The 16,884-nt window shown below is 38.7% G+C and overlaps 1 protein-coding gene across 1 annotated transcript in view; it reads left to right on the top strand.

Moving 5' to 3' along the window:
• Window positions 1-16,884, top strand: part of LOC123321325 — a 311,066-nt gene that overhangs the window by 270,433 nt on the left and 23,749 nt on the right. Inside the window, exons 4-5 of the mRNA XM_044908795.1 lie at window positions 14,813-14,931; window positions 15,372-15,655. Of these exons, the coding sequence (XP_044764730.1) occupies window positions 14,859-14,931; window positions 15,372-15,655 (357 nt within the window). The 5' untranslated portion in view covers window positions 14,813-14,858. The remainder of the gene's footprint in view (window positions 1-14,812; window positions 14,932-15,371; window positions 15,656-16,884) is intronic.

The raw sequence follows: 16,884 nt of genomic DNA, 5'->3' as shown, positions 1-16,884 counted from the left end.
ATTATTAGAAGATTCTCTAAATCATTCGGACATGACAATTTCATCTACTGGCCATAACTTGATTAGGAATTTTATTCGACGCAGGTATCAAGAATTCATCATTTCGAAACTGGATAACAGACATTCGATATCTAGTTTATTTCATTTTCTTGCTACGTTTCCTGCTGAATATTTCCACTGGGAGTGAAGTTTAACGTCGGTCTGCCTTGAATTATTTCTGTTCTCAACAATAAATACGTGATCGTTCACATCAACGTGAATGCTCTAACAACATATATAAAACGGCATAATGGAATTTCTTTCCTTTTCACATCCAGGACATCTTCATCTGGAAATCATTAGGCATACGTGGAGCTTTCGACTTTTCCTTCCGCAAATTCTTTCACACCTCATCAACTCCTTTCTACCAACATCCAATCATGAAACAAGATCGCAGAGAAGCTGAGCAATTCTCATAGCACCAAGTCCATGAATTGGGCAAATGTAGCATATGTACGAGGATATATTGAAAAAGTCTTAGCCTACTATAAAACCAAACAAAATTTCAATGTCAAAATATATTATTACTCAACATATTCTCCTTTCAGTTGGATACATTTATTACAGCAAATCTTCAACGTCTCTAGACCTTTCAAAATGTTTCTTCTTTCTCTACAAACCAGATCTCCATAGCTTTTATTACCTCCACGTTGGAAGAGAATTTACGACCTTCTGAACTTTTTTTCAGTTGCGGAAAGAGATGATAGTCGGATGGAGCCAAATCTAGTGAACCCCCTTGTTCTAGTAATTCAAACCCTAAATCACGAATTTTTTGCATGGCAACATGAGATTTGTGTGCAGGGGCGTTGTCCTGCAAAAACAAAACACCTTTGGATAGCTTTCCGCGTCTTGTATCTTAAATTTTTCGTTTTCAAATCGAGCACAGATCGAACGCGATGCTTCTACCCTTGCATGCTTTTGGTCAGCATTCAAACATTTGGAAATCCATATTGCAGCAATTTTTCTCATGTCCAAATTGACGTGAACTATATGATGAACGTGTTCGTATGAAATATTCAGTTCTTCAGATATCCGTTTTAACCCAATTCGACGGTAGGGTATTGAGCATATCTTCGTAAATCTGCTCACCTCTTAACCCTTTTAAATACAGGCACTTGATGATGGCGCGATACTCCAAGTTTTCGATTTTCACAATATCGGTGGACATCTTCTTCTTTTAATTCATTGCTCAACTCTGATTCCTTTTTTTGACCTCAAACTTCACACTGACGCTTCTAATTATTGTTCGTTGCTATGTTAAGGCAATATTTTTTTATGCATGGAACTGGTCAGGCTAACTAGATATGAATACATCCTTGTATACTAGAAAAAATCAAGTATTTATTCTTTTCTTTGTTTTTCTTTTTTTTCTCTTCTGCTGTACTGATATATTATAGTATTATTATTAATTTGACTTGTATTTCTGCTTTCCAGCTGCTTGTTGATTTTTTTGTGAGATTCATTTTATGTTAGGATGCGCCTGTAGATTAATTATAGATTTTATTCTATGTTTGTTTATTTATTAGTTTCTTTATACTCACCTCGGAAATTTGGAACTCCATGATGCTGTACCCTTTGATGTTTATTTCTATATCGTTTTTTGATCTCCCACATCAACTAGAATAACAAAACCAGAAACCTAAATCATCTAGTGTAAATTCGATGTTATTAGACTTCATAGAAATATTCGTTTCAGAATCACCTTCATCAAATTTATTCACGCTTCATCAAAACTTGTTTGGTATCGAAGTATACATCCCCGAAAAGCATTGTTCTATCCTGTCAGTTTATTCCAAATTATCCAATTCAAGAATGGATATTGCCCTCCATGAGAACAACCTAGAGGAAAATTTACCACGTCGATTCAATATATAGATCCCATTTTCCTTCTATTCCATGCGTCCCTATTTTCATATCTTTATTTTCGACACAGCAATATGGAGAGAAAATTTGGTGTAGATTTTCCTTGGAAATTCGTATATATACTAGACTTCACGAAATTATTTTGGATTGCTTTTGGCTTGTGGACTTGGTATATTATCAATTCTCATTTTACACAACATAAAACTCGGATAGAATATATATCAAGCTGGAAAAATTCCAAATTGAACTGGAATTTTCCTCCAATATCCAGGTTTTTACACACAAGATGTAACGAATATATTCGATTTCCTAAAGGGAAGAAATCATATCCATAATTGAAACTTTCTAGTCTGGGAAACTGAAATTGCTAATTATGTAAAGCAAAAACATCGAATCAACTCTTGACCTAAGGCTGTTATCCAATACCGTTTTTCATAAATATCCTCATCTCGCAAACCAGAATGTCCTATAATTTCAAGGGAAAAATTCAATAACAAACTCAACCTAGAATAAGTGTTTTGAATTTCCATAAATTCAAGCTCAATTTGATTTTCAGATTTCAGAATCAACTAACAACAAAACGTTGAATGCTTCAATTGGAAACTGAAGGGTGTAAACCTAACTACCATTATGGCTTAGCTGAACTTATACATGAAAAATTGAATATTCTAAAAATACCTATAGACAAAAGATTAAAATATCTTCCCTTCCCCTCCTCATGGCTTAAATGGGTGGCAATTAGACCTGTTCTTGAAGAAAGACATTTTGAACTTGACAAGAGAAACATGTCTGACTAGAATATTTGGTATTTCATTCAAAAAAAACTTAATTACCTGCATTTTTTTAAGAAAAAGAATAACCGAAGATATGAATTTTGTGCTTTACTTTTTATTCACTGTGTATATAACTATACTCGGATCTGAGCCGCTTGAATAAGATAACAAAACACTCCAGGCACAATTCCTTCCTCAAACCTGTCTTTGTAACATATGCGAAAAGCGCAGCAGAAGCAAAATACTCAAACTCAGATTCTTTCCAATTCTTATCAAAATGGGGAACAGAAATAAAACGAGAAGCCAAAACCGTGCTTTCGAACATCGAACATTCCTCGAATACGCCCAAGGCCCTTGATCTGCGATGACATTTCGGCGAATGAGATGTTTATATTCAGAAAGTTCGTGAAAGACGTCTGCCTTCAGCAAATCTTGAAATATGAAACAATCGTGAAGTCCCGACGCATTGATGACGGAAATGTGCTGAAGAACTTTCAGTAACTTTGTGAGAATCATTTGGGCAAGTTTCATCTACTTTATGTTATATCTTGACATTCGCATGGCAATCAGCGGAGCAGGTCGAAAGTGAAAACTTCTCGGATTAGGCTAGAGATTCAGTTAACCGAATTTTCATTCCTTCTTGCTTTGAAGATATAGACGAAAGTAGTGAGGAGAAGAATTTGAATTACCTTAAACATATTAACAAGCGACATCCTTTATCAAGAAAACACTGCAAATTTTTGGATGTGCTGCTATTCACAGCTGACAGAGCTTGGCTTCGAATATTCATTGCTGAATCTCTTTACCGAGAATAAATCTACAAAAAGACTAAAAAACCGGACTATCGGTGCGATGAAACTTATAATTTCTTAGGGCTACTTGCAACCGTGTGCCCTCCTGTGACTGAAGAGATCCAACCGCGACCTACAGATACTTCCACACTCCAGGCATGGACAGTCACCAATCAGATCTGGCCGCCGCTGTATTCTTCTCGAGTCTGCATTATAGCTGTCTACCAAAGACCTCCACTGTGACCTGTCTAACGCTAGTTGTTCCCAGTTATGATTGGCATTAACTGATTTTAGGGATTGATGCAGTATATGCTTGAACCGCTTATACTGGCCTCCTGGTTTCCGAGCTCCCTCTGTAAATTCGCCTTACAGAGTCTTGTGTCTTGCATCCTCAGAATGTGGCCGCTACATCTGAGTCGGGCCCTCGTTACTTGAGTCTCAATTGTTATACAACTCGCGCGCTGCAAGACCATCTGATGTGCATTATTTGTCTTATATGACGTTGTTGCGTTTGTTCAAGCTGTTTAATGTGTCGCCTGTAGGAAGTCCAGCTTTTGCTTCCGTAAAGAAGCGTTAGGAGGACCACTGCTTTGTAAACAGCTGTTTTGGTCTTCAGATTGAGGTCGTGATTTTGAAACACTCTGTCCATCAGCTTCCAGAATGTCCGTGATGCTGAACTGATACGGTTGTGTATTTCCGTCCAGGTTTGCCCTAGTATTTATGAAGCTTCCCAAGTATTTGAACTGCTCGACTTGTTCTAGAGTTTCATTCTCCAGGCTGATATCTGTTTGAAGGTTTACTGGCGGACTTACCAGGATTTTGGTTTTGTCAATGTTGAATCTAAGGCCTAAAGCTTCGTATAGATGTTTATAGGTGTCCAACATTATCTGTAGATCCTCTGGGCTGCTAGCGATAAGTGCAAAGTCGTCTGCATATTGAAGTTCCGTGATAAACTTGGTACGGGTTTTTGCTCTGAGGCGCTTCAGGTGTAACAGGCCTCCATCAAATCTGATTCTTATTCCAACACCTCTTGCAGATATACTCATGTCAGCAATTATCGAGACAGCTATGGCGGAAAAATTGAGCAGTAATGGCGTTACTACGCAGACTTGTTTTATTCCAGAGTTTCGAAAATAGAGGCTATGTGGATGACAAAGTTGTCAGTAGGAAGGGGTAGATTTCAGGGTCACCTATAATTTACTGGATACACAGAAAGGTCTCAGAATTATTGACCAATGATATCTTTCATTCTACCATAGATCAACCCGAACCACAGTACAGTTACCGGAAAAAGGACTTCCAGCTAGATATATTTCTAGGTGCACATACTGGAAACATCTTTGAACTAAGAAATTTAGAAAAAAACAATTTTCTTGAAAATTTCGGCACGGCTGCAAAGAAGATACAAAGACCTTGCCAAAAAAGTACCACATGATTAGAGGGTTGATGGGGATGGCACAGGTGCAACAAAAATCCTTCAAAAATGCATAAAAATTCGGTAAAAGTAAAACCTGTTTCAGGATTTTGTTGCCAAATATTTTTCTTCTGAGAAAATGAAGTTGTCCATAATTTTAACGCGCACTGTATAATGGAACAATGCCAGATTTGAAACACCTTTGACACTGACACCTTTTTAAATTCCTAAACTGAAGGATGTGTAGGAGGATGAAATGTATGGAAATCAAAAAATTTATATTAAAACAAATATTGACGAGTGATAAAGGTGCAATGTCTAATTTCAACTCCCTTATATTTTACAGGATCTAGTGAATGTCAATTCATTGATAATGTTTTCACGTAAGAACACGAAATCATGGGTTCACTACTTCGGTGGAAAACTTCACGGAATTTTTCCGGCTCCGTGGAAATTCCGGTTTGCGGAAATAACTCGCTACTTCCGAAGGCCTCGTGTATAAATTCCGTATAGGCCCGGAATTCAATTCTTCACGTTGTGTATGCCATTTAGTGGCTTCTCAGGCCATTATACACCTCAAACTATAGACGGCACGGAGTTGTAAATTTGGTGGTTCACGGGTTTTCACGCGTTGTTAAGCATTGCTAAAACACGGATTTGCAGGCAGGGGTTCCTAAGATATGGATTTATCAGGGTTTCCGATCGAACCCTTTACTTGGGAACTGGCGGACCGATTCTAACCTGAACTTCTCTATTTTTTCCTAACGATGTATATATTTTCGATTTCGCCCTTACCTCCAAGGGGAATGGAAAGAATCTTCGTAGGAATCAACGAAAAATAACTGCGTTTTCTAGATATTTCGCTATATTGGAGAATATAACATATTGGTCAATTCTTATCAACTATTTTCATCTCATATATCATCAGGTCAGAACGTGTTTAAATATACAGCATGTCAGTTTAAGATGCTACAAAAATGGTTGGGGCGATCTCTTGTCCAAAAACATTATAGTCAAATCTGCTCTTCTTCTGATATATACGAGGATGTATTGAAAAATTTTTAGCCTACTATAGAACCAAACAAAATTTCAATATCAAAATTGTAATGATCTCCAGTTTTCTGAGAAAATTGGATTTCATTTTAGTGCATTCCTTTCATTTCATATTTATATTATAATTAAAAATATTTAATTCTCAAATATTCAGTACATTCATTCCGATAGGCAGAGTAAATGTAAAAAACCGTTCATCTGTGTTTAACGTTGTTTTTCTTGCATGCCGTTGAAGATTTCGAGGTTTTTCTGATGTTGATATGCGATAAACCGGAGCTGACGACGTTTTTCACTCTTGTCGCATTCTGGAATTTTCAGATTTTTAACGTGTGGGGGGATTTGCCTATAGAAGCAGATTTTTCCCCGCGACGACCTCTTTTACTTTGACTCTTTTACTCTTTAGTCACTTTTACGCTCCGTACTCTCTTTTCTCTGCGATTCGACTTTAATTGTGTGCACGACCAGCCGTTCAACGAATTTAGAAATAATTTTGTGTTGCGAGGGTTAGTGCCCTTAGGAATTAATTTTTAGTTTTCGTTTTTTTTCCGCGAGTGCCTGAAATAAAGGAGGTAGGACCCCGTCTTTACCGTTCAGTTTCTTAATTAGACCTACACCGGTTACTTCTTTGACACTGCTGTACTGTATCGCTTTCTGTTATATTTTATCGTACTTTACCCTGTTTTGCGAGTCTGACTTTTCCCTTCGCTATCAGTCATGGTGCGTAAGCCCTTGGGGTACTGAAGAGAGTCCCGTCAGCCCCCCTGTTCGCGTTCCTCATCATAAGTGTTGAAACCGAAATCTCTTCTTTTCTATCAGTCATGGTGCGTAAGCCTTTGGGGTAGAGAATAAGAGATACCGCTCGTCGTCAGTTGAATCCCGTAGTTGCGCTAAAAATAGACCTTTTCTTCGCTATCAGTCATGGAGCGTTAGCCCTTGGGGTAGCGAGTAAAAGTCTCGAGTAGATCCGCCCTGGTTGTGTTTCTTTCATTTCTGGAGAAATACAATTAATTACATCCCGACACGGTATAGCAAGTCATTTCACTTCACGAGGTCATCCTTAGTATTCATTTCGTCAGTTCTGGTTGGCGCATTTTATTGAACAACCTTTGATTTTCACTGTACCCCGTATAAACTTTACAAAGTGCTCGTGATCGGATAGAATTTCCAGAATGTATGTTTGCTGATTGATTCGCTCATATTTCATACCTACACATGTTTCCGTTGTATATATATAATCAGTTTCCGAAGGTGTGAATAAACTGGTACACAATTCGATTTTGACTACTTCTTTATCGCTACCACCCTAGATAACAGCGAACTCTGTCTCCGACTAGTAGCTACTCTGGTAGGTTTGCTATTCTCCCTTAAAGAATAGCTGGCGCTCGAGATAAATTTTCTCCGAGGTAACCACGTTACAAAATATTTTAATACTCAACATATTCTCCTCTAGACCTTTAAAAAAAATGTCTCTTCTTGCTCTTCAAGCCAGACCTCCACAGCTTTTATTACCTCCTCATTGGAAGAAAATTTACGACCTTTTAACCTGTTTTCAGTTGAGGAAAGAGATGATAGTCGGATGGAGCCCAATCTGTTGAATAAGGGGGGTGTTCTAGTAATTGAAACCCTAAATCACGAATTTTTTGCATGAAACCATGAGATTTGTGTACAGGGGCGTTGTTCTGCAAAAACAAAACACCTTTGGATAACTTTCCGCGTCTTTTCTCATTAATAATAATCTCCTGTTATTGTTTTACCGTTATCCAAAAAATCAATCATGATTACTCCATGGCAATCCCAAAAAACTGAAGGAAGAACTTTCCCAGCATTTTTGGACACAAAACTTCTTAGGTCTTGGAGAACCAGAGTGTCGCCATTCCATCGATCATCGCTTTGTTTCTGGAAATTAATGAATTTAAATTTAATGTTGCCATGACCGACAGGAGACATCCTGTCTGCTTGCAGAATGTGTGTTCCATAGGTTATACATATAGGGAGGCAAAATGAGGTACTCTGAATTCTTTATTTCAACTGAGAGAAGTTCATGGTATATGACAAGAACAAGTGCTGCCATATACTGGAAAGGACAAAGCTCGCATATACTGGACTTATATTTTTTCAACAGCTCAGCAAATCCTTGCAATAAGGCCAGATGTATTTTTACTGTAGTGTTTCGTATGTTCAGTCGAGTTATATATGTTACAATCAGATCGTATTTCGTACGAAAAACATTTTCAAACTCATAAACAATTGATGAGTTTGGATTTCAAGCGCTGTCAGTTCAATAACGCAAGAATTATCTATTTAACATGAATTTCATCAGTTATATTTATATTTTCCACTGTGATTTGCGTTAATATGCCGATTATAGTGCAATATTTCGAGCTGGAACATATTTGGCCCGATTAGGTATGATTATTCGCATTGACCACCAAATAACGGCCCCCATAACAACCGCTCAGATAATATTTTCCAGAAGCTCTCAATTTCTCGATAATCCAGAACAATTCCCATTCGAAATTGGCCCCAAACTTGATTCTGAATTATTCATGGAGACATTGTTGATGAAATTCGGTAACGAATTCCGCAATTCTAGTTATAATGTTATAATGAGAAAAGTCGATCGATTTACAAATGAACATATACATATGTATATCCACTTGTTTTGCAATGTCATAACAACTGCTGACCTTGAAATCCTCGGATGACATCGTTCAGGGACATGTTTTGTTGAGATAATTATTCACCCAAGGTGAAAAGCAATCGCGACGTATATTCGAGAATTGCTATCTGGATATCAGTGTTTTCCCTGTGGAAATGCTGATGGGAAATATACAGTGATACACATTCGAGTGAGATAGGAGGCATTTTCGAGTAGAAAAAAGTTGTATTGGTGTAGAAGGAAGTTTCTGTTGGAACGAGGAATAATTTCACTCATTTGCTCAGGCCACGTGCAAATAGGAAGGAGGGTTTTTGAGGTTCACTTCCCGATATCCATTTTGATGAGATACCAGAATATGTTTAGTTGATATTCTTGCTTTTTTTTCAGAAAAGAACGAGATAATTAAGAGTTTCATAGAAAAAATTTTTTATCGGTAAAGCTTGTACTTAGTGGTACCTCCACGAGCTCGTCTCAAGTATTGTACTCTTCGAGGCCTACTTTCGATACCACAACGAGTGGATATTGGACTGGCAGAGCAAAGTTAGTCCAGCCTGGCACTCCAAATAATCTACTACAGGGTTTCAACTTGCCCCTTAAAACTTTGGTTCGGTTAAACAGAATTCGGACTGGCCATGACAAATGACCAACAAGGCTAACATTTTCACAACAACTTCCTAACCAACAATTGAACCTTTTCGTTGATTTTTTATCATTGTGGAATTTCCGACGGTTTTTATTTATACACTGCAAAAAAATTAAAGCACATTCTGAAAATCTCAATTTTATGAAAGTTAACTCTACATTAACTTTATAACTTATTTTTTATGTTCTCTCGGGAGGGTTTTGAACGAAACAAGACACATTAAATGAAAGAAAAATTCAGGATTTCACCGAATCTTATGTGAAAGAAGAGAAATGAACAATTTTCAAAATACTGAAATGCTGATAAGTGATTTAATACTTGGTATTTCCACCCATTGCGTTAATTACAGCTCGGCAACGACGGTTCATACTCAAAATGAGTGATCTTAAAATATTCTGATCTAATCCTTCCCAGATTTCTCCGAGTTGGATTCCTAAGTCATTAAGAGTAGGTGGATGATTTTCTGAACTTCTCAGCCTTCTATTGAGGTTGTCCCAAACCTGCTCAATCGGATTAGATCTAGACTTCTTGCTGGCCATTCCATTCGAGAGACTTCAACCTCTTCAAGGTACTCCTAAACGATGCGCGCACGATGGGGTCTGGCATTATCGATCATATAAATGAAATTTTCACCAATGTAAGGGGACAAATGGCACTACATGCTCTTCAAGAATGTTCCTTATATACTTATCAGCATTCATAGCTCCATTATCAACGACCACTAGGTCTGTGCGAGCAGTCAAAGATATTCCACCCCTTACCATAATCGATCCTCCCCCGAAACCAGTAGTATTCAGGAAATTGCACTGAGCATATCTTTCATATGGACGTCTGTATACAAGGGAACGTCGATCACAATGGTAGAGGCAGAATCTAGACTCATCTGTGAAGAGAACTGTTTTCCAATCGGCCTCTTCCCAATGGATATGCTCTCTCGCAAAATCCAAACGCGCCCTTCGATGGGCTGGGGTAAGAGCTGGGCCTCTTGCCGCTACACGAGGCCTTAAATCATATTCTCCGAGGCGATTTCTTATTGTCTGAGTGCTAATTTGCACCTCATGAGTTTGCTCAAGCTGAATTTGAAGGAGGCGAGCGGTTGCAAACCGTTGCCTCAACGAAGAAACTCTCAAGTAACGTTCTTGAATGGCAGTTGTTACCCGTGGTCTACCCTGTCCTCGTCTTCGGACATTCATACCTGTCTCCCTGAATCGCTGCAACATTCTGGACACACTTGTATGGGAAACTCCAAACCTTTCTGCAATTCTTGTGTATGTCCACCCTTCTTCTCGCAAAACTACCACTTGGCCACATTCCTCTTGGGTCAAATTGCGTGTTTCGCGTTGCATAGCGATCGAGTGTGGAAAATCAAACGAAAGAAAAACTATTGATCACTAGAATTGATCGAGAACAACTGATTTTAGAATGGAGCCAATACATTCAAAATCTGATAATATCATCTTTTTTTATTCCTGCTCGGAAAAAACATCTGTATTGAAGAAAAACGTTGGAAGTGGATAACATATGCATGCATAATTCTGATAAAAATAATTATCGTTGAGAACACCTTCAGTTGTAGAATAAATTTGAGATTTCCCTAATGTGCGTTAATTTTTTTGCGCAGTGTATTTGGTTTGGGCAAGACTGACAGTATAGATAAGTTTTGAGGCGGAGGGACGTAAGTTTCTATATTTTCGAATTGTTATTGGAAAGTGAGCAAACTTCGAAATTTAATTGTTTTGAAATGTGTGTTACAGAAAAATTCTTGATCCCATTCGACCCATCAAATTCTATTAGGACCACTTCTTACATTTCATCAAATTCGTATCAACCATTTTTCTGTTATTTTCAGTAGCATAGGAGATGTGATCTAAAAACAACGAAAACACCCGTCTAGGGGGCAAATTTTAGGTTCCACACTTTATGCACAACTCCGCTGAAATGGAAAACCCAGGTCCTAAGATATTCAGCAATATATGCTATGGTTGCAATTTTTATTTCTTATGTACATTTTGAAGCCATACAGTCAAGTTCATTAGCCCACCCTGTATTGATTTCGAGAAAATTCTGAGCAGGGGTGAGGAAAAACAGCTTGTTACTTCAGAATAAACTATTTTCGTCGATTCATCACACAGCCATCGAGAACGCAGTCCGAATCCAGACATCGATCTCGCGAAACGAATAAAATACGTAAAAGTTTTTCTCAGCGTCGAACAGAAGGGGAAACTCCTAGTAGAATCAGTACAAAGTTGGAGTCCCGAAGCATTCAGCGTGATGAACGCGACGGTCCTTGGGGTTATAAAGCGTCAAGCGTTTACAATGTCGGTTTTGGGGAATGGCTGCTGATTAGATGAGCCATGAACCATATCCAAGCCGTTGAATAAATATTGGTGTGTGCACAGGAAAGTTCAAGTTAACTCGGGGAGGACGATTTCCCCGGTTAACGCGAGGTTTTGGTCGGCTCATAAGGGCAGTATAGTTAAATGACACCGTAATGCTCACTCCTGCTAATCTCAAATGGAGGCTCGGTTTACCACTTCGAAAAGAGCATTCAAACAAATAAGATATTTCGGACTAATTGGATTGTAGTGGGGTAGCACGAATAATCAACAATGAAATTTGCATCTTCGTTGTTTTGTTCTTCCCTACATTAGAGTCGTTTTGAATTATCCTGATTAATACAGACGGAGAAGTTTCATAGCAGCTAAGTATTACTGTAGCAGTAGGAGTAAAATTTTTTATTAGCTTCTCAAATTTCTTATAAATTCTGGATGTCTACCTCTGAGTCATTTGGAGTCAGAAAGGTCCTGTAGGCCTTTGTCTGGAACTGATTCGTTTCCAAGATACAGGGCGTTGCATCTCATCCAAATGGATAACAAATTCGGCAATTCATGAGGAACAGACTGTAGTCTTGTATCCTAGAAGGATAAGCTTTGTTCTAAATAGAAAAAGAAATGAAAATCAATGCCAGTAACGAACACCTTTGTAGTTGCTCAAGACGATGTATTCAACGTGAAATAATCACCTTGATGAGTTATCCATTTCTAACAAATCTCATTCAAATATCTCGAAGCGTTTCGATAAAAAAAATAATCCCTGCGAATATTATTATTTGAACCGGGGTCGTTGTGGCTCGATTAGCCTTTCAGAAACCAAAACCATGTAGATCTTCTGTTCTCTACCCTACTCATTCATAGGAACCCAAGGAAGTCGTCAATGGTGTTGATAAAACCGACAACATCCTTAGGGGCCTTGGCCGTTACATCGTGAGTATACAGCACCGGTTTCCCCATATGAGTGGTTCTTAAGCCAGCCAGCTCTGGACACTTGCATACCATGTGTTCAGCTGTATCTGCTTCTGCTCCACAGAGCTTACAAATCTCATCTGCTGACTTTCCCATATGGCACAAATAATATTTGTACCGACAGTGCGCTGTCAGCAGTCCCACCATCACCCAAAGCTCAGCTCGTGACAGATTTAGCAGTTTTCTGGTGTGGGTCGGTGAAATCATCACGAATTTCTTCGACTTAGTAGGTCCAGGAGTGTTTCTCCAGAGGGTTATTCTGTTGTTCAACTCCCATTGTTGGACTGCTGCCTCACATTGGTGTTTTCCAAGCCCATAGAAAGGCTCAAGGTTAAAACCATTGGGTGTTAACCTTGATGCTCTTTTTACAAGCTCATCGCCTGCCCTACGATGCTAAGTAGAGAGGTATATTGGGAAAGGAAACCCACCCCATAAATCTTCAAAAGAAATACTGTTAAATAGTGAACAGATGGTTCGAAAACCACGACAGAGACTTGCGGAGGAGTATTGGGGTCTGGCACTAGATGCTCACTATCGATTGAATGCTGCGCCTTTGAGGCAGAAATATTAGCAATCGAAAGATGTGTAGAAATAAACCAAGAAAGATCGGAAATGTGATATAAAGATCTAAGCACTTGATCCATTCAATGATGCTGTGGGAGTGCCGGAGGAACCTCAACAAATAAGTCAAGAATGAGTAGGTCAATTCAGCTTGGGTTTCCCTGGTAATCAAAGGAAATTAAGAAGCCAATACACTTGCCAAGAAAGGAGCATTGAATCCTCACAAGAAAAATTTTCAGGACCACGAAACGCCCAGAGAAGACATACTCTGGAGAAATCCTCCGAGACAGAAATATTTCAAAATAGTCCTTCGGAACACTGTGAGATCTAAGAACTATCTGGATAATTGCAAAAATATGCTAGACCTCCTTACCGGTCATTGTCAACTCAAGAAGAACCTGATAAAAATGGGTTCAGTAAAAACTGAATAGTGCAGATTCTGTGTGAAGAAAGATGAAACTCCAGATCATCTGGTGACAGAATGTGTCGCCATTGCTAAAAAACGTAAAAAATGCCCATGACGGGAAACTTGCAGGAGGGAGGAGCTTGCAGCCATCCCAGGTACTGCTGGAGTTCGTTAGAACTCTCGAACAAAGCGTCTTAAACTGCCCTGAGCACAATAGAACTTGAGGTGTCAGTGCAACTCAACCCCCTTTGGAATCTACAATACAAAATTCAGACGTACTGTTAGCCAAAGTTGGTTCATCTTGATGATTCTATAATCTGAAAAGCTGAATAGTCTATCTCTTAGCTCACTCAATAAAAGAACCAAGAACAACAAGGGCTCTTTAGTCTGGGTTCCTGGTCAAAGGAAAACGAGGAAGCCAACACACTCGCCAAAAAGGGAGCATAAACGCCACTTACTGACACAGAGCCTTTCTGTGGTATAGGGAAATGCACCTATGAGAAAGAGTTTCTGGAAGAGGTAGAAACCAAAAGAGCAACACTCTGAAAGAATCTTCCAGAAATATATCATTCCAATAAGTATTTGGATTTGAAATGGACTTATCAGAAACTAACGAGTGTAGAGTCTGTGGGGAAGAGGAATAAACTCCTGTTCACCTGCTTACAGAATGCCTCACCTTTACAAGTCTGCGCAAGGAATGTCTTGGACTAGAAGATTTTAGGAGAAATGAAGACTTAGCCCCATTGAAGCCCTCTCAGATACTGGAGTTCATTGAAACTCTGGTGCTGGAAGGCGAACTGTAGATGGCGCAGTTGTAAGAACAGCTCTGATGCATGGCACAATAGACCTTGAGGTCGCAGTGCAAGTCAAATAACTCGAAAAGAGTTATTTCAGTGTTAATGAATCAAGAATCCTTTTTCAAGAAAAATCTTCAGAGAATTCTACATTAATCACTCAAAAAACTGATAACACATAACATATGTTCATCCCAAACGATCCTTCTTGAAGAAGAAGAAGCGAAGAAGCATATACCAATAATGTGTAGGAGTCTTCTCGAAGTGTAGTTGAAAAAAGCTTCTCCATTGAATGCTAGCCGAAACGTTGAATAGAATAAGCCAAAATGATGGAAATAGCCCAATAAATCCTTCTGCAAAATCACTTTATTCCTTCATATAATTCCTCTCCAGCTTGACAAAATGAAATGGAGTGCTAATTGATATGATAACCTATTTGAAAATTCCTTTTTTTTCATCGTGTGTGAATTTAAATAGAAAACTGTGATTGAAACCAATTTTTTTCACTTTTCAGAACGCTTTAACACGATGCTAAAAGGGCAACTGGAGGAACTCTAATCATGATACATCACGTGAAAAGAGCAAAACGACTGCTACTTCTTTTCCAAATGCTGGTGAGGATAAAAGCAGCAGGTGAGTTTATCGACCCTCGCTAATAATATAAACCATCTGCGTTCAGGTACAAGCGGATAATAACACCCAGTGGGTAATAACCCTCACTTCTGCTCCTATACCCTGGATGAAACTTGTTATAAAGGAAGGGCCGTCTGAAGGGATTGAAACAAAAATTAATGCACGCCACTTTATTTTCCATTCACCGTGGGTAGGTTAGGTTGAAGGGTGGAGGAATACGAATTTTAATTACACGGATTTTCGTTTCAATACCTGACATGTGAGATATTTCGCTGTAAACAATTATTCTTTGAATTTCACTGGTTTTCATCTGGGACAGCAACGATAGCTCCATGCCAAATGAAGAAGTATGCAGAATATGAAAATATATATACGGACTTGGGAGACACCCTATTCTTTCAAAAACTTGACATGTGATCCAAAAAAAAATATAATTGCAGGAAATGACACCACTGAAGAAATCTTGTTGGCTGACGAAGTGAAACAGAATGAATCAACGATAAATCCGGAAATTGCAACCACTATAAGTCAGAATCTGGATCAAGAAACCACCATGAATCTTATCCGTAAACACATAGGACGCGGATTACCGACCCACTTCCATTTCCCTGAGTCCAGATGGGGACCTTTCTTCGAGGAAGGATCCGATCCGATGAATCTCACCGCTAGAGTCGGATCCACAATCATTCTGGACTGCAGAATTGGCCTGCTTCAAGACAAAACTGTAAGTATGTTTCGGGGCAACACTGAAAAAAAAAGATGAAAAATTAATGGTAACAGATTGATAAAGATCAAAATGGACTTCATGATGTGCGATAATTTTGTTCGAGAAAGTTGGATTCATGGATTCACTCCGTGAGCTTCAATTTCAGCGTCAATTCAACTTGAAACAAGGCAACTCAGATCTTAGTGAATTTCTTGAAATCGGAAATCTGATATCCACGTCGTTGATTTGATGTATCTCCTGCTTTGATATCTGAAAGGCTCTTAATTGAACAGCAGTATGTTAACAGTAATCAATAGTCTAAATTCGGGATTTACTCGAGCGTGTCAGCTTAATATATAGGAAGATACCTTGGACCCTGTAGAGTACCTCTACCAAAAATTAGATCTGTATATAGGGGGAATTGTCTAGGACAGCCTGTCAGAATAGTGAAGAAAACGTCATTGTACATACTCGAGCGTGCCAGATTAAGATAGGGGAGACTAGGGAGCATTGATACATGGGGAGGCTTGATACAGGCTTATATCCGCGATCTGTAGCCGTTTTCAAAAGTTTTATACTAGTGAACACTATTCTTTGGCAGAGGGCATTGCGTGACGTTAATCTGTAAGGCTTACAGTAGTTTGTTTGTGAAATATTCAACGAAGAGTGTTTCGAGGTGAGAAATTGTAAGTTTTTACTCAAGTTACCTAAGGGTTTTATGATCATTCATTAATTCTTCGGCATAAACAAACATTTCACTGGGAAATATGCATAAAACTACTCAATTTACAGTTTTATTCGCCTTTCAAAATATATGAGTATAAGATGAAAACATAAATCCCTTTAAAAATTGCTGTCGGGGAGGTTTGAGACACTTGTCGTGGGGAGGCCAGATACATGAATCATCTTCAAAAAAATATTCCGTAGCTAGTTGGATAGGCCTACATGAAGGCGTTTTCACCATCCAACATATCAAAGGGATTTTTAACAACTGGAATTTATCCGTACAATCCCCATGTATTTAACGAGGTCGACTTTTCTTGTGCGGAAGTGACTAACCGACCATTTCATGATTTTTCTACACCTATGGGACCAAAGCAAGCCAGTATCATTGCTGACCTACCTACTGAGCTTAATAATCCTCTCGACTACTCTCCCAGTACATCGTATCAATCCTCCCATATGTGGGGAGGCTTGAGACAGTTTGCATGTTTTTGTGTTCAACGTTCTGTATAGAATAAGATGGT

The sequence above is a fragment of the Coccinella septempunctata genome, chromosome X (genome assembly GCF_907165205.1).
Source record: "Coccinella septempunctata chromosome X, icCocSept1.1, whole genome shotgun sequence".
Taxonomy (NCBI): Eukaryota; Metazoa; Arthropoda; class Insecta; order Coleoptera; family Coccinellidae; genus Coccinella; species Coccinella septempunctata.
The sequence above is the reverse complement of the archived record's forward strand: the minus strand, read 5'-3'. Positions and strand labels throughout refer to the sequence as shown.